General features: G+C 40.0%; 1 protein-coding gene and 1 long non-coding RNA gene across 25 annotated transcripts in view; one reads left to right on the top strand and one right to left on the bottom strand.

The window, feature by feature from the left end:
- The window catches only part of LOC307225407, a 503606-nt gene that overhangs the window by 160831 nt on the left and 317931 nt on the right, over nt 1-24844 (bottom strand). The gene's annotated exons all lie outside the window — the stretch shown is intronic.
- The window catches only part of PLEKHA5 (pleckstrin homology domain containing A5), a 178303-nt gene that overhangs the window by 122021 nt on the left and 31438 nt on the right, over nt 1-24844 (top strand). For 23 of the 24 annotated variants that reach the window (XR_013842783.1, XR_013842784.1, XM_079992195.1 and 20 more), the window contains 5 exons: nt 988-1060; nt 8237-8337; nt 9931-10046; nt 16781-17245; nt 22406-22874. Coding sequence is in view for 22 of the 24 variants with exons in the window: in XM_079992195.1 (XP_079848321.1) it covers nt 988-1060; nt 8237-8337; nt 9931-10046; nt 16781-17245; nt 22406-22874 (1224 nt within the window). In the remaining 2 variants the exon portion in view is untranslated. Of the gene's footprint in view, nt 1-987; nt 1061-8236; nt 8338-8571; nt 9526-9883; nt 10047-16780; nt 17246-22405; nt 22875-24844 lie in introns of those variants that run through there. The other variant, XM_079992205.1, reaches the window with a different exon arrangement.

The raw sequence follows: 24844 nt of genomic DNA, 5'->3' as shown, positions 1-24844 counted from the left end.
GATGCCCACCATCTGTGAAGTCTTCTTCAGGCACTTGGTGACTGGCTATAATTGCTTGGGTGAAATGGACAGTTGTTCTCTGCTTACTCAGGGCTGGTTTACACAAACATGTATATTACTTGGTCTCATTGCTCAACTGTTCTCAGATAAATGTGCCTCTACTTAAAAATACTATGTGGTGACAAAGAAGAGCCCTGCTGGATCAGGACAAAGGTCTCTCTAGCCAAACATCCCAAACATAGTGGCCGACTGATGCATCTGGAAAGACCATGTGGGCAAAAAGTCATTTTCTGCAATTGTTCCCAGCAACTGTTTTTCAGAGGCATCCTCTGCGAAGTGCATGTTTCCAAATAAGATCCTAAAGATAAGAAAATTAACATTTTGAGAAATTAATTTATGAGATAAATCACTCTCTATCAAGCATATGCAACTTGTTCTTCAGAGGTATGCTGCCTTTGATCATGGCAATAGCATTTAGACACTATCTGATGAGGTGGTGATGAACCCTTAGTGTCTTCCTCACAGATATAACAATGCTACAGTCAACCAGTGAAATTACTCACAAATGCTGTATAATGACTTCACAGTTGCAGTGCTGAACTCTGGCTTTTAGAGCTGAGGCTTGGTGAGCTTGAGCTCACGTTAAACCTTTGACATAGGACAGGCACCGCATTCTCCTGTGGTGAGGAGGGCAAGGCAGCAGTGGCACTTTTCTTTTTACACCTGTATATATATTCCATATAACTTCTGAAGAAGACCTTGTATTGGTTTCACATACTTCCCATTACATGACCCGCTCCAAAACAAAAGGTGTCAGGAAGGGGCCTGCATTTTGCTCACAGCAAGTGCAGGTGCCACCTCAAGCGTCACAAGAGGGGGTTGCTGGCTCTTATTTTGCCAGTCTCCTTAATGTATTATTTTCTGTTAAATGTCATCAAAGCCTTTAAATTGTTGATTCTTATGGATTGTGTGTTTGATTTCATACAGGATAGCACTGGCATGAAGCTATGGAAGAAGCGATGGTTTGTTCTGTCCGATCTGTGCCTCTTCTACTATCGGGGTAAGTTTCTAATTGTTAGAGGCTAACCTAGGCCTTCCAAAGATGACATATGTTAAACTTTTAAAATAAAGGTTTTGAAACTGTCCTGCTGATAAAAACTTAAAAGGGCTAATTTAACACTAAACTTAACGTGCTCCGCAGAACATGTGTGATTATTTGATAAGAACTGCATCATAAGACAAGACTGGGTAAAGGAACTCTCTGAATTGCAGTGTGAATAATGTAATTTCTTTTCTTTCTGTTGACCTAATGCACTGCCAGCTATGTCTGATGTCGTTTCCTATTATTCCACCCATTTGCAAACAAAATAATCCTTGCATCTGCAAGAATTTAGAAAATTAGGATTTTGTAAAGTTCACACACTTGACTGTTGTGCCCAGAGCACCCTCCTATTCCTCTTAATTCACTAGTTCCATGCATTAAGGCAGTTCTAAGTGCTTTTTGTGTAGCTGGTGAGGGTGGGGTGATGTGAAGAAGCAGGTTTACAAGAAGCTTAACTACAAGCGACCCAGGGCAACTCTTTTTAAAGCATTCCCTCCATGTAACTTGTTGACATTGTAAACCAGGGATGGGGAACCTCTAGTCCTCCAGGTGTTAGCTACAACTTCTACCATCCTGGCCATTAGCCATTCCAACAACTTTTCTAGAGTCACAGATCCCCAACCCTTGTTCTGAATAGAAATATTCTTCCCCTGTTCTATGGTCTTTGGAATGAAAAGTGTGCATGTACCTTGTTCACCAAGTATTTATAGGATTAATGTTTGCTGTTTCAGTCCATTATACATTAAATATGCATTACTGAGGGATAACCATTCTCCTTCCAGCTGATTCTCATAATAATTATAAACTAAAAACATTCAGAATAGCAATCTGTTTGTTGTCTTGATAACTCTGCACTGCATTTGATGTTTATGGCCTGTAGATCCAGTAAACTGTGACTAGACTGGACAGTTTGATCATGGTGGGCTTCAAAAGTAAATATAACATTTGAAACATTTAATATAAGTTAAGCTCTTAGTAACTTTGTCATTTATTATCTAACTTTTTTCAGCATAATACTCTAAAATTCTCCAGCTTGCCCCAGTACAAACTTCTAAAAATATATTTTACATTGTTTATGCTTAAGATGTGCAAAACGCCATGTTTATGTTACTATTTTCTGCATATCTGTGGTCTATATGTATTACGTGTCTTGAAACAACTATCAAACCCAGCTCAAGTCAAAATGGCAGTCTGTCAATCTGAGATGGAAGGGGTTGTTTAAGTAAGGCCAAATCAGCAGTAATTGAATATTGGCTGTTCATTGTATGAGAGGGTAGTAAGGGGAAAATATCAGGAAGGGTTAAACTTTTGAGTTTGGGTCATGAAATTCAGAGCATCCGTTGATGACATCAAGAAAATTAATACATAATTCATGATATTGAAATGAGGTGGGAATCAAGATTTTGCAATATCATAACAGCAATCTGTAAAACTTAAAAAAAATCATTTGAAATTGAGTTAATCCCTCTGCAAAATGACCATTATACATTTAGGGTAATTTTAAGCACCAAAGTTCTCATGCAGTAACAACTTAATGAATTCAGAATCATTGTGTGGATTTTTCCTTTTAAAAAGAAAGATTATAGGTTGTTGAAAAAACCAAACCACTGCTGAGTCAAAATTAGTGTAACTGTAATACTGTAATTTTAGACATGGAGACTTTGGTTGAGCTAAAATTGTACTATAATTAGGTAGGTGGCCAGATTGTTGGTGGGTTTTCCTGCTTAGAAGAAAAATCAGCTTAGCTTTCTTCACACAAGTATGCAACTTCTTCATTCAGGGCAACCATTTTAGCTTTTTTGAGAAATATCCCATTGTGCACATCGAGAATATTAATCATAGCCTAGTACAAAAGTTTTTCTTATCTGTGTTGCTAATTCTCTTCAATATTTTCCACTTGATTAAATTATTGGTTTTAGGCTAGATAAGAAATATAAAAAACCGATCTGCTTAGATTGCATGAATAAATAAACCAAAGCTATTTATATACCCATCCTCTGGGAAGCAATTGAAGCAGATGGAGTTAGATAACCAGATGTTCTAGTAATCATTTGCAAGCATTAGTAATGGTTATGAGAACACATCAGACATATTAACCCTCACCTATTCATGTTTGAATGCTAAGTTTTGTTTTCTTTTGGGTTTTTTTAAAAAAACTTAGCTTATACTTAATATGTATGCTTATAATACCATTTGATGAAGGTTGTGTAGGTTCACACAGAGTTCTCTACAGTCATACGCTTCAGCTTAAATATTTTCGGGTTGCGCTCCACAGTGACCCGGAAGTAACGGAGCCTGTTACTTCCAGGTTTCGCCGCTCACACATGCGCAGGCGCTCAAAATGACGTCACATGCATGTGTGGAAGCGGCGAAACGTGACCCACAGACGCACAGCCACGTCTTACGTTTGCTTCAGGATGCTAATGGGGCTCCGGAACGGATCCCATTCGCATCCAGAGGTACCACTGTATTTCTGATTTGGACTTCTCTTGGTTGCTAAGAAGACTAGTTTGGAGGGAGAGTGTGGTTCTCTAATTTTGTTTCCTCTCATCTTTTCTGATTTGGAGGATGTGGATCCCTGAAGCAGAACGTGCGCGGAGAGCAACTATGCTCTTTCCTGTCATTTTGGGCTGGGATTTTCTCTGATCGATCTTGCTTTCCTTCAGCTTGGTCCTTGGGAAACTTTAAAACACATGACAGGTCCAGGTTGCTGTCCTTGTTTTTTTCTTCCTGTCACCTGAAACTGCTTTGTCCTTCTTCCGTTTTGCGTAGTGCATTTTCTTCTGCAGCAGTTCTAAAGCATCAGAAGTGGAAGCTTGGGTTCATTTGTACTTTTAAAACAGCACTTGTTATTGTTTGGCATTAATATAATATCATGATAATACAAGTCCCTACCCCAGAGTGTTTGCTATCTAAGGAGAGAGGAACAAGGGAGAAAAAAGAGGAAATTGAGGCAATTAAACAGGAGAAGAATAGGCAAACTTCCTCAGATGTTGAATCCGATAAGTTGGATTATGGTCCACCACAGATGTATATGCCATAATAAATTTATCAGTCCTCTGACACCTTCAATACAATGTGTGTTTTTTGGCAATTATTTCAGTTTCATTTACTTAGATTTAGCTACAGTAGAATAACATACTGGTAATATGTTTAGAGCTGCTACCATCACTTTAGTAGTGTTGCAGTTTAACTGTAATTGGACTTGTTATAGTTGTAATGACAGAGAGGCAATCTATAAAACTTAAAATAAATTTATACTTACATAACATTTCCCCCAATTGCTCAAATCACACTTACTCAGTAATCCTTATAATGATCCAGTAAACTAGTCCAGTGTTCTTAACTCCATGTTATAGATGGAGGACTGGATTTTGAGGGATCCTGACTTGTCTGAGGCCACTTTGGAAGTTTGTAATTGAGCTAAGATTTGAACCACAGGTTTCCTAGCCTGTAGTTCATGCTTTCAACTACAACATACTATGCTAGGTTGGACTGGGTCGCATATCCCATACATACTGTGCCAGGGAGCTGTGCAGATCTCCACTCTATTCTGCATCAGCACTTTAAGCAAACCCACTCCAAACACACAGAGCCTTCATTTATTTATGTTTGGTAAGTTACAAACTGTTTTTCTATTCCTGGCAGAGGCTTGCTATTCTGGTATTATAAAAACTCTGTTTTTCAGCATCCTTTTTATTGCTTTTGCTGGAGGATAAAAGACCAATTTCACCTTTGTTGCAAGCAACAGAGCATTCTAATTGAATAAGCATTCTAATTGAAGGCCTAGGATAAAAGAGTCTTCTTTTATTTATTGTTTCCTTTTTATTTTCTATGTGAAAATAAAAATAGATGCAGGAGGTAAAGAAATCTGTGGACAAAAACTCATCTAAAGGGAATTTATAATACAATGTTGGTACTGTAAATAAATTCAGTATAAAAGTGGTTGTGTACATATCTACTAGAAATAATACCTGCCCATAATTCACTTAAAATTAGGCAGTTTTATCTGTGGTATAGATTGATAAGAGGTTTTCTGCCTGAATAGGAGGATCCAATTCTTTTAAAGAGTTTCCCCCTTAGTAGAGAAAAGTCTCAAAGCTTGCCTCAGTGTGGGTAATAGAGAGCAATCACTGGCCTCTTGCTACAGTACACTTTGAATGGAGTAACCATCTATTTATTGTCTGGCTGTGGGTAGAGCCAGGCCATGTCATAGACCAACAACAGGAGGGGGGCTGTATATGAAACATAGAACTTATGCTTTGGGAAGAAAGCACTGAGCCACAAAGCTGGATCTTGATTTGGGAACCATTGTTTTCAGGGAGCCACAATTGCACCTGCATTGGGCTTCTTGTCACAGATATTCCTTACTTTTGGATATACTCCCGTCAGTTTCTTCTCTCTCGTTTCACCATTCCCAGCCTTGGTTCCGCCACTGCCAGTTGTGTTCCAAGGTTGATGCTGTGAACCAGTCAGTAGTGGTTGGTTTACCTTTCTTTTCTCCAGCGAAACTAGTATTTCTACTAATCATTGTGTCTACATGGATTTGATTGGTTTCCACAGGTCTTGCACAGATCTGGTGGACTGTACATGCAGGCAGCGACCATTTTAGACGTGTCAGATATGTGTGTGACCATGCCGAACCTGGAAGTTACCCAAAAGCATCACACAAAGGGGCAGAGTAGGGAGTGGGCAGGGGTGGAGGCAGAGGTGTTTCAAATACATGTGATTTCACTTAAACACATGGTCCCTTGGAATGTAACCCCCCACGTAAATTGGGAGTTGTCTGTAGTCTCAAATGATGACCATAATACTATAATTAAGCATGAGTAAATATAGCACGTGGGACGCAGGTGGCGCTGTGGGTTAAAGCCTCAGCGCCTAGGACTTGCCGATCGAAAGGTCGGCGGTTCGAATCCCTGCGGCGGGGTGCGCTCCCGCTGCTCGGTCCCAGCGCCTGCCAACCTAGCAGTTCGAAAGCACCTCCGGGTGCAAGTAGATAAATAGGGACCGCTTACCAGCGGGAAGGTAAACGGCGTTTCCGTGTGCGGCTCTGGCTCGCCAGAGCAGCGATGTCACGCTGGCCACGTGACCCGGAAGTGTCTCCGGACAGCGCTGGCCCTTGGCCTCTTAAGTGAGATGGGCGCACAACCCCAGAGTCTGTCAAGACTGGCCCGTACAGGCAGGGGTACCTTTACCTTTACCTTAAATATAGCACACTCTAGAGCATCTATTCCCCTTCATGGATCACTGCCTTGCCGTGGCGAAGGGGCTTGAATAACTCAGAGAACCTATGAACTATGCTGAACAGGGCACCCAATGCTTTTGAATTATGGTGCTGAAGGAGACTCTTGAGAGTCCCATGGACTGCAAGAAGATCAAACCTCTCCATTCCTAAGGAAATCAGCCCTGAGTGCTCACTGGAAGGACAGATCCTGAAGCTGAGGCTCCAAGACTTTGGCCACCTCATGAGAAGAGAAGACTTCCTGGAAAAGACCCTGATGCTGAGAAAGATGCAGGGCACAAGGAGAAGGGGACGACAGAGGACGAGATGGTTGGATAGTGTTCTCGAAGCTACCAGCATGAGTTTGACTAAACTGCGGGAGGCAGCGGAAGACAGGAGTGCCTGGCGTGCTCTGGTCCATGGGGTCACAAAGTGTCGGACACGGCTAAACAACAACAGAGCATCTATTTGTATAGATGCCTTTAAGAGCATGGCAATTAATATAGTACTTTTAGATATTTAGATATATTATTTAGATCCAAATATATTAAAACTTGCTGTGGCCTTTGAGCATGAAAGTTAAGATGACCAAACTGTATGATATTGTGAATTTCATGCTGCTGAATTTCATACAATACTTGTACAGTTAGATTTTCTGTCAAGGGTACTAGCATACCTCATATATTACAAACTTTGCACCCAAAAGTGTATTTGGTCAAGAATGGCTTGTACTTTCTGTATTGCAGAAGATTTATGTTTAGGCATTAATAGCATGGTCCTTTTAGTCTAGCCTGCCTTGCAGGCTGCATGCTCACTTTGGAAAAATAGTGTCATTTTCCTTCGATGTTGCCATTAAAGACACCCGTAAGAAACATGACTTGAATACTTAGCATTCTGCTGTTGTACGTGATAGCTTTTGTTTGGGGCCAGGCATTCTTTGTGATTGCCGCACTCACACAGGGGGCATTGGCAGGCGCATGAACTGCAAATTTGTGCGTTTGCCTTCATGTATTAAACAGCTCCTCTATTGAAGAGGCATCATTAGCTACTCCACACTTCATAGTGCTTTGAGGTAGAGTTAAAAGCAAGAATAAAACCCTTTTCTCCATTCCAGTGATTAACTGGATTAATATCCAGATTTAATGCAGCTGTTCAGGAGACAATTATGAATCCTTCATAATATTTGTTTAGTGAAGTATTTCTGTTGGTGAGTGGTGGGGGGATTCACAACACTGTTCCAATCTGCTGAGATACTTCACCCAGCGTTTGTAAGAAGAGAACCATGGGCGGTCTAAGCTCACAAAGACTATTGCTCTGAGATGCTCCCTGCTGACACTGGGTGAGGGATGGATGAATGCAGAGGGCACTGCAGAGATGGCAGAGGATTAGATGCTTGCAGTGGTATTCCTTGCTGATTGCCAAGGATTCGCTTCAGTTTTTATCGACTGAACTACATGATACAGTTTAGATGAGCTCTTCCAACTCCTGAAGGCTATTTCTGTTTGCACAAATGCTGTTTGTGTGTTCAGCATTCAGTCAAGAATCCTAGCAGGCAACAAATTTTATAAGAGGTCTGCCTTGAGGAGGGAATAGACAATGATGGGCTGGGCCTCCCTCCCCCTCCCCCATAAAGTGGACTTCCAGCAAGTTCTCAGCCATTGTTTTCTCATGGGCTAGTTTTGCTCCTTGGGGTCCAAAGGCATGGTCTTTGGCTCCCTTAAGACCTGTTATGAAATGTGGAAGCTTGTTGTTCTGAAATGGTGGAGTCACTGAATTTGCCCTGAATTTCCTCCACTAATAATTGTAAGCACCTGGAAAAAGTTTTAAGTGCAAATGTCTGTTTCAGTGTTCTAGAATACAGTGCAGCAGCAGTTTGCTAGCTTAGTCAACCATTTTTATGTTATTCCTAGATGAAAAAGAAGAGGGAATATTGGGGAGCATACTTCTTCCCAGCTTTCAGATATCTATGCTTTCTTCTGAAGATCACATCAATCGCAAATATGCTTTTAAGGTAAGAATATTATTTATCCTTTGGTCTGTGGTGTGCAGGTGATCAAGAAACCATGATTGTGAACACATTCACTGTTGATTTCAGCTTAGGCAAAAGCTGGCACAGATTGAAGACTACCCCAATATCATAATTTATTCTCTAGAGAGCTACAAAAACAAACCATCATTTGTAAAGGCAGTAAATTTCACTATGTTATCATTTGGGCAGTAAATTTCACTATGTTTAGTGTTATCAACATTAGTGGCTCCTCCAATGCGACTGCATATTTTAAAGCTTTTTGTTTCAAAGATCCTGCTTCTTTAGTTTAGGTGTACTCTTCTTTGATGGTGTGGGAAATGAGCAGTTCAGTCAATTTTGTGTCTCAAGATGATGCCTACACATAATCACATTTTTGCAGCTTCTTCCATCAGCAACCTCCACGATCTAGAGGTTGTACTGCGTCATTTTTGTCAGTATTGAAATCTATCCCTTGAAGCCCTAAATATGTGCACACACTTCTTCCCATCCTTGTGTTACCCTTTTAGAGAACGTTTGTTCACCCTCTGTTTCTACCTTCTTTTGGATTTCTTTGTAACCCACCTGAAACTGGATGGTTGTAGCCTTAACAGTACTAGAAGTCCCCTCATTCCCTGGAGAGATGTATGTGTCTGCAGGCAACCTTATATCCTCTGCCATGTTGGTGTATCTCAATGGAATTCAGTTATCTCACTGCCTTAGCATCCCATTCATTGATATCTTCCTTTCTCTGCTCTCTGGGAGCTTTTTGATTCTCCATGGAACAATTGGGCATGCAAGTGACACCAGGTGCGAATGAAACTCATGGGCCATCTTCTCACTATATGAAGTCTAATCTACCTCCATATTTTACTACTTGCCCACTGGACCTCTATTTTTGTAGAAGGGCTGCTTAAAAGATTTTGCTTGTAATCTATAGTTCTGTGAGCATTTGCAGATTAGTTACTTGCTAACTTGGACAAGACCAAAGTAATTAATAGCAGCTTTAAGTTGTGCCCTTGAACACTAATTTCATTTTTACAAGATTTGTTGTATTTAATGTATGCTGGATGAATTGTAGCTGCTCTTCTGTTAAACAATCTGGCCTAACTTTACATTTTGTTTCTTGGATTTGAACTTCTTTGGGCTCCTGTTGATGATGAGTACACTAAACTGCACTGCATGTTTTAATGGGTGAGTACATGATTTAGAACCTGCTATTTTGTCCTGACTCCCAAGCATCTGAGCTAATATATTTCTATAATCTGTGCTTCTCAGATGCCAACAGTGAATTTTTATTCTGTAATTCGTAGAAATCACTTGGAAGCACAGCAGGTGCACAGTGAAACAACAAGGCTTACAAATTTAATTCTGATATGTTTTTCCCCTAGTATAATTGCCGCAAAAGATGAGCATGATGTTGAATAACATTGTATTAGTTACCGTGTGATGAGTTTCTAGAGGCAGCCTGAATAAATCTTAAAACCAATGAATTACTTATTAAGGAAACCAGTAATATTCTTCTATTTGTTTTCTTCTCGCTCCCTTACAGACTATCGTAACTTCCCCCACCACAATGACCATGTCATTTCCAATCAGGCAGCTCATCCAAACATGAGGACCTATTATTTCTGCACAGATACAGGGAAGGAAATGGAGTTATGGATGAAAGCCATGATAGATGCAGCTCTTGTACAGACAGAGCCTGTGAAAAGGTAACACAGGTTGACAGTGCTGTGGCATCTGTGTTAGTTTTTACTACCAGACTTTTATCTTTCTGTCTTGTGTAGCTATGTCTTGATAAATGAGTCATGCTAATTCTGATAGATACTTAATTGCTTTGTCAGGCATCAACTTTTTAGAAATACATTTTTCAGTTAAAAGATGACTCCCCTATGTGAGGTCATGTGAGGACTCCCCTTCAAGGTCATGTTTAGGGGTGTGTTACTACATCTCCAGCTTTTAAAAACTTCCTAGCAACCCATACTTGGAACAATGCGCTTTTCCCTCCATCTCGATCAAGGTCCAGTGGTTTTCAAGAGACTTGTAAGAGCAGACAGCACTTGTTCAAAGTATTTACTGGAGCTGGGGAAGCAGACTAGTGTACATCCAACTGAGCAGCACAATTTGTGGCTTACATAGTTAGAGTTTGACTCCATTGTGTCAATAATGAGATGATGAATTGTAAGAGGTGATAAGCTGATTTGAATGACCCATAGTACTGTATTATAGAATGATTTTATGTAGCATTAACGCTTTACAATAAGCTGATAAAGAGTTAATGATGGGGTAACTTCCCACGACTATTGTAGTACGTTAAACCTCATCCATTGCATTGCTCACGTGATTTTAGCTTGTAAAAACAAGACTTTTAATTATAAATATAAAGGTTTCTGTGGGCTGAATTTCTCCATGGCTTGAGGACAAGAGCCAGTGGAATTAGAAATGTGCTGGACCAGATAGTTGAAACCTTTAACCTACCCCATTCAAAAAAAATCAAACAATAAATTAAAAATAGTTAATAGTTCTGGAGAAAATGCCTTAAGCAATCCCACCTACCATTGAACCCAGTGTGTTTTGACTTTTCATGATTTTGGATTTCAGCACAATCCCTGAAGCGTAATCTTCACGTAAGTTGTAGGCTTATTGTACTGCATTTTTAATAGTTGAAATAGGTAGTTCTTCCCATGTTAGAATTAGCGCATACTGAAAATTGGGTTACATTCTGCTGACTACACTAATTTGGAGCCATCTTGAATAAGTCATAGCTGAAGGTGGTGCTTGGGGAGGAGAGAAGCTGCAACTTGCCTCTTTTTCTATTCCCTTTCTTCATGCCAAAAAATAACAGCCTGAACATTTGCTGGTGAAACAACATTTCATACGAAATGAGTCATGTATGACCTCTTGCCTTTTCTGATTCTGTCTGGAGAAAGTGGAAAGGTTTCTCTCTCGCTCATAATAGTAAAACTTGGGGACATCCAGTGAAGCTCCATATTAGAAGATTCAGGACAAATAAAAGAAAGTACTTCACACAGCACATGGAACTTGCCCCTCCAAGATGTAGTGATGGCCACCAACCTGGACAGTTTTAAGGGGGATTAGACAGATTCTTGAAGGACAAGGCTACCAGTGGCTACTAGCCATAATGGCTAGTATGTTCTGCCTCCACTGCCATTGGCAGTATTCTTCTGAATACCAGTCGCTGTGTACAGAAAGTGTTGTTGCACTCAGATCCTGCTTGTGGGCTTCCCATGGGCATCTGGTTGTCCATTGTGAGGATAAAATGCTGGGCTCTAGAAGAAGGCCTTTAGCCTGAACTAGCAAGGTTCTCCTCTTATTCGTATCTTTCTGTGTATCTTTAGCAATATAATATATTTTCTAGATCTCTGCTCAGTAGCAGTGAATATGTATAATACACATGTTATTGAAGCTATTTGGCCTTAGAGACTTAATTGTAAGTAGTCTCACAGATCGAGGTCTGGTGGAGTTTTTTCTGTTATAAGTAGACTCAGGTTTAATAATGTCCTGAGGGGTCTATTGAGAATAATTAATCCTAACTGTTTTAAATAAGCAAAAGCCCATTTAAACTTGTCACTCAAATGATGAAACAAGCTCCCATGTGGTTACAACTTTGATTATTTCCCTAATTTAGGTCACTCGTAAGAATGCACTGGCATTTCCAAAACACTTGCTTTTCCTTTATCAGTTAAATTATGCTTTCCTACAACAACTTTCACTGTTGAGCTGAAATATCAATAAATAATATCCCATATTCATTGCCTATAATTTTTGGCAATTTTGGCATCATATGCAAGTAAACTATCAAACACTATCTTCCACCGGCAATGAAGTTGTGTTATTATTGAAATCTCACTGCTATCCCAGATTGACTGTATCCTAAAACTTTATTCCGTTAAGAATGGAATAAAGAATAAAGGGACATACAATCAGTGAAGGAAAGGTGGAGTGTAATGCATGCTAGGACTTCAGGCTTTGAAGGAAGCATCAGAATGACATGAGCATAACAGCAGAAAATACATGATTTTAGCAGATGTCTTTTGAAATTTGGTTTAAGGAAAAGATGATGACAGGGGGGCAAGTCCCACAAGGAATAGGCTGCAACAATTTAGAATTTAGACCTATAGTTTTGAAATCCTTTTCTGGTGAAACTGGGGTTTCTCAATGAAAAGGCTACGAGCAGACAGCCTTCCATGACTCAGAGCTTGTTTTCCATTACTGATCCTCTCCTGTAATTTGTAGTTGCAGGAAAGTTGTGGTTGTGACCAAGTCTCATTCATAGAGAAAGAATGTTATCAATATTTTAGGCATGTGTAGGCAGATAGATGAAGAACAAAGGACAGTATTGTGATTTAAAAAGAGTTGCTTTAAAGGGAATCAAGCCCATATGATATATAAAAGAAATGGTAATTTGAATTCTGTATAAGATTGTAAATGTCTAGGACTTCTTAGATAGTTGACTTTAAGATGAGATAAAATCAGGGTCCCCAAATAGGGGCTTGTTCCATGAATCCTTTTGGGGTGGGAATTATTTCAAAATGCTTCAAAATGGAATAGAACACTGGTTACCATTGGTTACCTGACAGCTTTAAGCAAACAGTGATCTTTGATTTTTAATATCTGTGTGTTCTTATTATATATAGATATTGTTATACATTGTTTTGATATTTGTATGATATAGCACTGTATAAACAAATAAATCATCACCTAGGCATTGGAAAGTTTAGGGGAAGAGAATTTAATTTGTTTGGAAACTCAAGTCAAGTCCTCTCTACCTACTCTACAATAGCCATAGTATTGGCAGTGGGCAGTCATCCCACCCCAGTAATGTGGACCAATAAGACTCATCAGGCTGTAAAAGAAAAAGCTTGAAAAAAGCCAGTTAGAAAAGCATGAATGAAGTTGTGTTGATGGTGAGTAAAGTGTTGCACTGCAGTAAGGTTAGCATTTCAAATTGGAAGTAAGGTGGGAAAGAGATTCCATGTGGTCAGAATCCATGGCGCTTCTTGGTAAGGCTAGATGAATGATAATGTTCCCCTAATATTTGGGGAAGGCAGGAGTTGCTAAAGACATTAAGCAGGCATACCAACAGACAGGCTTGCTAGAATAGGCAATAGGGGGGGGGGTAGAGAGAGTGGTGCTAATTAGGTCAAAATCACCACCAAATCCTTGCCACCAGGATTTCTCAATAGATGAAAGAGTGTGTGAAAAGGGTTAATTGAAGGCAGGGCATTTGAAAACAATTCGTTAGAGATTAACTTCGGCCAGTAATGAAGTTGGAAAATGTATCTGGTGACAGGTAAAGATGCCCCCCCCCCCGCCCCGGCAGTGAATGAGAAGTGGAAATAACAGTGGTAACAGTAGAGGAGAGAGTTGGAGCATAAAGATACTTGTCTTCATACCCATATTGTTTTTGAAATGTCAGTGAGGCATCTAGGAAGAACAGTTGATTTGACAGTTCAGTGGGATTGGGCAAGGTGAGCGATTAGTTTAGGAAAAAAGTAATTCACTTGAAGATGGTAGCTGAAACTTTAGCAGATATGAAAATTGTTGAGAGCTCTGATGGATTCCTACAGAGATTGGGAAAGATGAAAAGGGACAGGACAACAATTAGCAGTTATAACAGGAGAACCAGAAAAAGGGCAGTGTCTTATATCTCAAGGGGAAGGAGTGAAAGTGAAATAAGATAAAGAACAGACAGAACAGACTTGGAAGGTAAGAACATGACCAAAATGTAAAGGAGATGAAATCAGGAGCTGAATGCAGGATTACTTATGAGGAGGAAGGTATTTCAAAAGTAGGAACAACAAGATTGAAATTCTAAGCAGAAAGGAGGAGCCAGCTGACACAATGTATGTGAGTAAAATAGATTGGTGAGAGAGAGGGAGAACTCAGCAGGTTGTGGGACTGGGACTGGAGAGAGGATTGGCCTACTTAAATGTAGTATACTAGTTGGAAGACAAGACTGAAAGAAAAAGTGGGATGGTGGCGAAAGCAAGCCTCTAAAATTTAATAAGAGCGGTGGATCTGCCAACATCTGAATGGGTAAATTCAGGGTAAATATGCTAACAGTGCAGCTGTTACTGTTTCTGATAAATACAACTATTTTACACCACAGTTCAACTCAGCAGATATTTTCCCCACTGTAATTATAGAAGCCACAAGTGTTTTCCCAATGATGAATAATAACTGACATGAAACTTGCCAAATGAAGCAAACTGATGATGTCAGTGACCATGTAAAGTTTAAAATGGGATAATATTTCCCTTTATCTACTGAATGTCTGGCACAGGAGGTCCAGGAGCTAGACAGCTCTGTATATTCCTCCATCACAAAAGATGGCTTGAAATTAATGAGGATTTCAGAGGCTTTAACTGCTAAAAAGAAGTCAAAGTGTGCTTTTTCAACACTATGAAGTCTGAAAATTTTGCCTTCAAATTTTTATCCCCTTTCATAGCTGTCAGATTGAATACTGCAGTTGGGGCTGTTCCCTGTGTTAATGGTTATATCAAACACAGAATTTATGTAGTAGTAGTTTCTTCTAGTGCTGCATCTCTAAGACAGTGAGTGATACCCAACATAAGTGGTTGAGTAGACCCATAGAAATCAGTAGGCTTAAGACCACTGATGTCAATGAATCTGTTCTGAATTATGACTATCCCCTTCTAAAAACTGTCCATTTTAGAGCCAGTTACCTGCCCAATCTCCAGCCAGCCTCACTTAGATTTGCTTTTACTGAGCTGCATTTTCAAGCTATGCCCTCTGCCATCCTTGATGGACGATATAACAGGGTACCATACGAAGATAGACTATATATGTGGGCAACCACAGGTGGAAGACATCTTGCACTATTTACTATATTGCCCACTATACATTTGACTCAGGAGGCGGTTTCTCACCCTACCGTCCACACAGGAAAGATGTCTCTCCCCAGCAGAGAAGATTCTATGGTTTCTTAGCTGTATAAATGCTTCAGTGACTCATAAAGTCGCCTTTTTTGCTTTGGTGGACAAAAAGATCAGAAAGAAGACCCTGGACAATATATCAGTGAACTGTAAGGGAGATACAAAGATCTAAATAGAGGCCATTATTTGTGGCGCAACACTCCTTTTGCTTGTATTTATTTTTGATTCAGATTTGTCATGGCCAATGGCTAGTACAATAAAGTTATTTGGATTGAATTATGACTAGCATGGGATATCACCAATTGCTTTATCTCTGCTGTGTTCAGTCTGTTGCTGAGATTTCTGTTCTTGATCTTTGGTGTTGCTTTCTAGGGTTTCATACAATGCTACAATTCTGTTCATACAAGAGACTTCCATGTCTGCAACAGAACTTAGCATTCCACCCCTACACACCCTGAAAATATTCTCCAGGGTGTTGCAGGACTCGCCAGATCAGATATTGGGGATGCATGGGGAAAGAAGGGGAATGGGAAGTCATGTCATTTCTATCAATTCTGGTGATATCCAGCATTGGATACAATCCTTGATCTATTGTGCAGCATACAAATGTAATAAATAAATATTAAACACTGGCATACCCTATCCCATATGTTAAATATAGGAGCCCTTCTGGATTCATTTTGTCAAAATCCAAGGCATATAATATTATTTTCTGTGATGTTGATTGCGCAGTGTGAGATTGTGTGTTGCATGTATATTGCATATAAGTTCCTCTCACACAATATTTAGAAATGCTTGTGGCAACGGGAGTGTGCTGTTGGCCCCACCCCTGACATAGATGTCTATATGCATAGGAGTTGGAGACCTGGTCATACACATAGAGATTATTCATGTAGGCTTTTCTGTTGAAAATGTTTGTGCCTAATGCATGGACATCAAGGGCAAGGCTGGGGCAGGCTGCTCATTATTGGGATAGGGCCAATGGTGGATCCTCATGCCCCTCTTTATGAACATTGCCCCTTCATGCAAGTAACCTGTGAAGGAGGCTGTAGACATGGGGAGTAGATGCTCATGTCTGGACATCCAGCAAGTATAGAGCTGGGCAGGAACTCAGTGATGGGTAGCAGAGGTAGACACAGTCATGATCTCTCATCATGCTTAGGCAAAAGATTGTTCAGGATCATCCCTTGTTCTCTTCACTTCTTTCCTTTGTTCAGAGAGTACTCAAGCAGGGAGATTATACCATGCCTTAGTAGCTTTTCTGTCTGGATGCAAATATATCAGTGTGGGTTCAAAGTTCAGTACTTTTGTTGAGATCTGTAATCTTGTACCCTATATGTTTGCCTAGCTTGTAAGTGCTGCATGAGTTGCAAGAGTTTGGATTAGATGACCCTTAGGATCCCTTCCAACTCTATGATTCTAAGACTGAAGAAATTGCATGCTACTTACTAAACACACCCAAGTGTACCTGTTTCGGCATATTTCTAGTGATGTTGTTCTCCAGTGTGTATTTCTTCCTTTTTTAGAGCAGACAAGATGACTGCTGAAAACACACCACCTCGTGAAGTGAATAATATTGCAAACCACAGAGTGCTAATTAAACCAGAGGCACAGAATAATCAGCGGAACAAAGAAGTGAGCAAAATGGAAGACAAAAAGGCCTTAGAAGCAGAAAAATACGGATTTCAAAAAGTTGGGCGTGATAGACCTTTAACAAAAATCAACAGCGTAAAACTGAATCCTTTGGGGTCAGAGTATGGGACTTTGCCAGCAAACGCAGTTCCATCAGGACACTACAGGCCAATTCATTTAAATGGGTCAGAAAAAGCTGTCAACCTTATTCTAGGAGACTCTGGAGATGGAATCCATCACAACACCATTCACTCACACATAGAATCTGAACGTGTTATACAGAGAACTAATTCAATGCTTCAGCTGGAACAATGGATTAAAATACAGAGAGGAAAGGGGCAAGATGAAGAAACAAGAGGGTAAGTAATTTCAGAATTATTTGCTAATCCTGACTTCTTGGTCTCAGTGTATACTGCGACCCTGTTTAATGCTACAGTAAAATCTTAGTTGAAGCGCCAAAGGATTCCTGAAATAATCCTATATTACCTCTGTTGCTAAAATATAGGATTTCAAACAGCATCTCAAGGCCTATCTAGAACTTAAATTTATTTTGATTTATATTGCACTCTGTCCTAAAGTCCTATAGACTTCTGGTAACAATCATATGTAAAAGGTTGGGCATCTTTCCCAGAACAGCTGTTCCAAGGGCAGACAACAACAACAACAACAACAACAACAACAATTTATTTATACCCTACCCATCTGGCTAGGTTTCCCCAGCCACTCTGGGTGGCTTCCAACAAAATATTAAAATACAGTGGTCTGTTAAACATTAAAAGCTTCCCTAAACAGGGCTGCCTTCAAACAACAAGGTGCCCTCCAGATGTTACTGGACTAAAGCTTCCATCATCCTTGATTATTGGCCCATTCTGATTGGGGCTGATAGGAGTTATAGTCTATCTGGAGAGCACCACTTTGGAAATCCCTGGTCTATTCCCTGTTTATCTACTGCTCTGTCCTGCTCTTCATTCTAGATTTCTTTCTTTCATTAAGAAGCAAAAGTGGAACCAGTCATCAGAAGACTTTCCCTGTTGCAACTATTAAACTATTAAGCCAGCGTGGTGTAGTGGTTAAGAGTGGTGGACTCGTAATCTGGTGAACCGGGTTTACTTCCCCGCTCCTCCACGTGCAGCTGCTGGGTGACCTTGGGCCAGTCACACTTCTCTGAAGTCTCTCAGCCTCACTCACCTCACAGAGTGTTTGTTGTGGGGGAGGAAGGGAAAGGAGATTGTTAGCCACTTTGAGATTCCTTAAGGGAAGTGAAAGGCGGGATATCAAGTCCAAACTCCTCTTCTTCTTCTTCTTGTATCTCATCTTAATATCAGTAGCTCGGTTAGGAGCTCTTCGTGGTCTCAGAAGTCTTTCACAAACTTGCTGATGATGCTGGGAGTTGGACTTTTTCCATGAAAATCATGCATTTCCATGCTGAGCTTATTATTATCATCATCACTATCATCAACATTAAATTTATTACCTGCTGCTCACCAGGAGGTCCCAGGATGGGTTACAACATTTGCTTTGTTTTGTTTTTTTTAAAAAACTGTTTTAAGTTGCATAGCTCTGTTGCAAACTTATTTACACTCCTCTCTCAGTTCAGCAAGGCAATGATTAAAATGTTGAATAGCCTTTTTCCTTATATTTTTGTAGCAGAAAATACTGTTGATCAACTAAGTTTAATAAACCAATGTATGAATAAATCTAATTCCCTCACAAAAAGAAGCTTTTTTCCCTCCCTTTGTGTGAGTGAGAAAGCAAGTCAGGGAGCAATCAGTTATCTGTAATTTCATGCTATAGCTGAAATATGGTTAGTGGGTTCCAAATAAGCCAGAATTCAGAAGCCATCTTTAAAATATGGTTTCATACCCTCGCTTGTTCAGAAGCCAAAAACCATCATTCTTGACTCATTTCCCAGCTTCTGTGAAGGGAGGAGTAATGTGACGGTATGTTGGTGCACAAGGTTTTTTCCATAACTCTGTTAATTAAGCCAAGATATGATCATCAAAATGCAGTCATTAGGTCTCTTTCAAATTACAAGCAATGGCTTGGCTCCCACATCATGCTAAACTGAGTGAAGTCTAAGCACAAATGTGCAGACTCCCGAAAGGAAAATCGCAGCTTCTTCGTTCCTCAGCTACACTGATCTAGGCCATAGTTTGTCTTAGGGTGCCATCAAGACCGAGGCTTGTGGTTTACTTCTGTCTGAATTAAGTATGAACTGTATCCAGGGTTCATCCCATGGTTTACAGCTTATTGTTTGTACGGGAAGCCTAAACCACAAACTCAATTAGGCTCAGTTTGATGCATCAGCAAAACGACTGTGGATGAGCAAAACAGCTGCAGACTCCTCCCCCAGAATATGCACATATGTGTGAAGTCATGGCTTGGCTGATCGTAATGTTCAAAGCAGGCATGCGTCTTTTTATACTGTAGATGTGTTAAAAGTTGAAGTTTTACAATACCAACAGTGCATTTCCAATACTTGTTTAGAGAGTTTTAATCCTGTGACAAAATGATTGACACCACTAAGTAGTATTAAGATGTGAAATTCTGGTTCTGCATGACAGCAAACCCTTGGCAGGAATCTGAACAGCAGTGCCTAGTCCTCGTTGCTCAGTTTTTTTATTATAAAATATTGCACTCCAGCATTCCACTTGAGTATCTAGAAGTGGCACCACAGTATCCCACCTTCTTCTCTAACTCCCAGCTCCCAACTTGAGCAAAGACTCTGGTTCCATTGTTTGCTTTGGGAAGAGCAGTCACATGTGACAGGTCAAGCAAAACATTGCCTGTCCCCACTTCTTTAAATGTGACCTGTACTTGAAATATCACTTTGATGAGGTAATGAAAGGCGCTAAGAAGTGTTTGAGATTGCAAACTTCAGTTACGATTGCACCTGAGGAGAAGACAACAGTTTGAGTTATATTGGTCATTTTCTTGGGATATTACTTGATTTGGCTTTATTTTGAATTCCGCACGTCGGAACTTAGTTGGCTTAATGTTCTTTAACATGGTGATGGGTATCCTTTATCCTGGATCCAATAGTCACTCAAATAGAGCTATGGCTATTTAATTTTTTTATAAAACTAAGTCTGCACAGAGGTGCCCTGAGATTTTTAGAATGTATTTCTTAACCCATTTTACACATTTTTATTGTACCTCCCAGCTTCCTCCTCCAGCTGTAATCTTGTTAAGTTTTCCTCCCAGTTTTAGTGGGGTTTCAATTTATGTGTTACACATGGCAAAGTTATGCATAGCTTAAGGAAGGGTATGCATGCATATAAACAAAATTCGATAATGACATTTTGAGGTGGGGGTGGGGACAACCCATACATGGAAAATTGGGATGTATGAATAAAAAGCATAACTCTGCACTATCGTTGACTTTGAAAAAGTAAATTAATGTGTGAGGGGGAAGGAGGAAAAGCACAAGTGCACAGCGCAGTCCCATTCTCCAAACCATGATTATGTGATCAGAAACATTATGTTCATTCTGGGACACAGTGCTAAATGTGTACCACTCAAGGTATATAATAGTATGAATTGAGTATTCCCAGAAAGAAGGGGTAGGAGTGGAATATTTTACATTTCATCACATGTTTGCATTAAATGGTTTTGTTTTCAATGTAAACAGGCATAGGAACTATGAATCTGCCCAATTTGAATTCTTTTTAAAGGTTTTGTCATGGTATCATTACATTGGCTATATTCCCAAACAAACTCATTCCATTGTAGGAGTTTTATAACAGCAGAAGCTATTAACAAAACATTATTAACTGGCAGGAGCCAAATCCTCTTGATCGTGGAGAACATATTGTTAGTTAAATATGGATGAAATTGTTAACACAGGTCATATACTTAGAAATGATGGCTTTGTTTGAAGTTAATTTACAAAAGAGAGACGGCGGGGTTTATGTCATTATTTACTGCTTTGGAATAAATAAATTCCATTCTCTTTGAACATACTGCTAGGATATTAAACCTTTAAAGCACAGTACTTAGGGCAATGTAATGAAAGGAAGTCAGATTCAGGAGCACAAATATAATATAAATAGTAGAAACTAGGTAGGGGGACCTCTTTCTTACTCCCTCTCCTATCTAAGCCTGCAAATTGTCACTCTCACTTGGTTGCCTATGGTGATTAGCAGTTGCCTCAAGGCAAGTAGCAGATAATGCAACCCTTTTAAGAAATAATAGCAATATTGCAACTGTCTTTATCCTGCCTCTGCATAGCCTCAATTCAGTTTTCAGTGTTCCAAACAACTCCCTTAAAAGCACTTTAAATGCCTGGGGCTGTACAGCAGGGGAAAGCAGTGTTCAGCCTTGTGGAATCTACCTTGTGTTTTACTAGAATCCCAAGATCCACCAATTGGAGCAAGGTGTGAGACTTAGAATGAAAGAACGTGACACCCTCTAAGCTGCAAATGAGCACAGAAATTTGTTTTACTCCTCTCACACAAAAATTATTCTTATTCACCCTTAGTTTTTTTTCCACACACACCCCCACACACACTTACCTGCAAGCATGCCCAGTGCACTGCCTTCGCATGAAGCTATAATAAGGTGGAAATAAATCAAATGGACTGGAGCTTTTTGCCAATTTGAAAATATATAATTAATTGAACAGGTCATGTATTGGCCTCAGATAGCCAATTGTTCTATAAAACTAGTTCACCACACCATAATTCTGAAAGAGGATTTCATGGTTATTAAGTTGTATACAGGGAAAGAAAAAAATTGTCCTTGAAACTAAGATACGTGCAATGTAGCCCATAGTATAAAAGGGGAAGGAGATAGAAAAAAGTTGGTAAACCTTAGGAGAGATTAGCAAAGCCAGACATTGCATATGTTTAACTGGAGAAGACTCATTTTTATGGCTTTGCATCCTCCATAGATTGACTACAGGTAGATAAGGCCTCTGCATTTCTGCATGTTTTTCTTCCCTCTTCTTGTTGTTGTGGTTGCCAGAACTATTGTTTTCCCTTAAACATACCTATGTGTGAAGCACCATGAGGAAGCATGGCTGCTGCAGCGTTAGTTTCCATCTAAGCAGTAGGGCAATGGAACTGATCATTTTCCCCTAGACCAGTAGCTATGGGATTTGCAGAGTCCCCAACAATGTGAATACTCCTTTTTACCATACATATGGGAAAATGTGTATTTTGGCTGCCTGTAACCCAGCTTTCCTCCAAGGAGCTCAAAGGGTTCCCCCATCTTATTCCCACTGTTGTGTGGGTGATCCCCTCTGTGGCACCAGGGGAATCTCAGCTACCTCTTTCAGGGATGAGTGCATAGATGGTTCTCCTTGGATACAGATAAATCCATGATACAACTAAAAACAGAGTCTATTACTTAAAACAAGTGCTCAGCCACAACAGATGTGGCCTTAGCAAAAAAAGGGGGCGGGGTTTACAATAATTATTTGTTACCCTCAAGATAGACTAGAGAAGGAGAAAACTAAATGTTGTTTATTCCTGTGCCTACTTACATTTTGAGTTACTGAAGGAGGATTCTTGTTTCAGCATAATTTCATATCAGACATTGCCAAGAAACATGCCAAGCCATCGACCCCAAATTGTACCTCGATATCCAGAAGGTTATCGAACTCTACCAAGAAATACCAAAACCAGGCCGGAAAGCCTCTGCAGTGTGACGCCCTCTATTTATGACAAGTCCCTTGGATCACTGCCAACTGAAGACAAAAGAAGATCTATGCGAGATGATACCATGTGGCAACTCTATGAGTGGCAGCAGCGGCAGTTTTACAATAAGCAAACAACGCTTACTAGACACGGTACTTTAAGTAGTCCCAAAACCATGATTAATATATCTGATCAAACGATGCATTTGATTCCCACATCACCTTCCCATGGTTCGATAGCAGGTTTCCAAGGATACTCACCTCAGAGGAACTACAGATCAGAAGTGTCCTCACCAGTGCAAAGAGGTGATGTAACAATTGACCGCAGGCATAGGCCACATCATACAAAGGTGAGAATTTTTTTATTGTTGTACTTTAGTTACTATGTGCTATAAAATGTATAACTTGGAAGTAGTCTTCCAATCATGTATTGATATTGTGTGGCTCACAAAAGAAATACCAAATACAAAGCTTCGGGTTAAAAACATCCAGTTAGCTCCGATTTATATGCTAGCTCTCTCTGTGATAGAGAGAACTAGCATATAATTGAGAAAATTGCACCAGGAGTTAACGGGAGTAGAACATCATAAGTGTGGGTTGAAAGATAAAGTCTTTCCGTTTCACATGTCAGTGCTTCATCTGACATGAGATGTTCCCAGGGCTTTTTTTCAGGCAGAACTCAGTTCTAGTACCTTTCAGGTAGGCGCCATTGCCATTATAAGAGAACAAGGGAGGTGTTCATTGTGAGTTTCGGCACCTCTTTTTCTAGAAAAATGGCATGGGATGTTCCCAAATAAACAGCTGCTTGTCGAAAGGGCCCAGCTAAGCCTCCCACCTTACCTGAGCAGTTAGCATGCCTGTGACAGAACTCTGACCCTTGAGAAGTCCTTGCTTGAGATCTTCATTTGATGTTCTTTCTCACATTGCCCCATCCAATGAAGTGGGGCAGGCAGTCACTGGGGAGAAGGCCTTTTCAGTGATGGGCCCATCTTAAGTTTTTTTTTAATGGGCTTGTAAACTGCCCAGAGAACAAAGTTTTTTGTGCACTATATAGATGCAACAAACAAATAAAATAACAAACTTGACATCTGTTGTGTAGGTCCCACCCATTCAACCACTTCACCATTAGCATAAGAAGAGCCTTGCTGGATCAGGCCAAAGGCCCTTCTAATCGAGCTTCCTATTCTCACAGGGGCCAACCAAAAGCCTATGCTAAACCCACAAGTAGCACCTAAGTGCAACAATGCTCTCCCACTTGTGATTCCAAAAACTGGTATTCAGGGTCATACTGCTTTGAACAGTGAAGGGGAGAGAACATGGGCATTGTGGCTACTATTCGTTGATAGCCTTTTCCTACATGAATTTGTCTAATTCTCTTCTAAAGCTACCCAAGGTTATGACCATTGCTGCCTCTTGTGGTGGCAGATTCCATAGTTTAACTATGCACAGTGTGAAGAAGTATTTTCTTTTATTTGGCCTGAGCCTTCCAACATTCAGCTTCATTGGATGGCCTTAGACACTCGTATCATGAGAAAGGGAGAAAAACTTTCCATACCATGCATAATTTTGTCTATCATGCCCCTCCTGACTCATCTTTTTTTTCTAAACTAAAAAGCCCCAAATGTTTTAACATTTCATTATCTTCTCCCGTTCACTTCTTCCATGTGTACATATAGGATAAGGAGCAGATATTATGTGCATTTGCCATTCTTTGCATATATAGAGTGTATTTATTTTGTGCTTGAACATCTTTATCCTTTTTGAAAGTGCTGCTATTTGAGAAGTTTCCCTTAAGACTGTTTCCTTGTGCAACCTTTTTCAACCCCCAGCTTCTCACTTACTGGCTGCATTGTGTTGTATATTGTTCTAAAATCACAGGGAAGTCTTAAGAACATATGATGGGAAGGAGCTATGTATGTGTCTGTTTCTAAAAAAGCAGCTGTGCCAAGAATTAGGACAAAACATGTCATTTATTCAGTGCATGAATGTGTATAAACGTGTCCTAGTTTCTGGACATAGCAGTGGTTTATAGGAGAGCACCCAATGACCTTTTTTAAAAGCAGTTAATTAGGAGCACTTAATGGTACAAACTTTAGTGAATGGAATACCTTATTAGTTGTAGTTGGTGCTTTTTGGACCTTCGAGGGCATTTTGACATTCGCAAGGTTCAAGCTGAAAGTGTGGTGATTTAGTGTATTTCTGCTGGCACGTTATTAACCAGAACCTTCACTTTAGACACCTTTCATAAACCCTAAGTTGACTTGGAAAATCATACTTAAAACACAACATTTAACCTTTGGTTTGAAAAGCTTTGACAGGC

This window comes from Podarcis cretensis, assembly GCF_951804945.1.
Source record: "Podarcis cretensis genome assembly, chromosome: 10".
Classification (NCBI taxonomy): Eukaryota; Metazoa; Chordata; class Lepidosauria; order Squamata; family Lacertidae; genus Podarcis; species Podarcis cretensis.
This window is presented reverse-complemented; position numbering and strand designations above follow the sequence as displayed.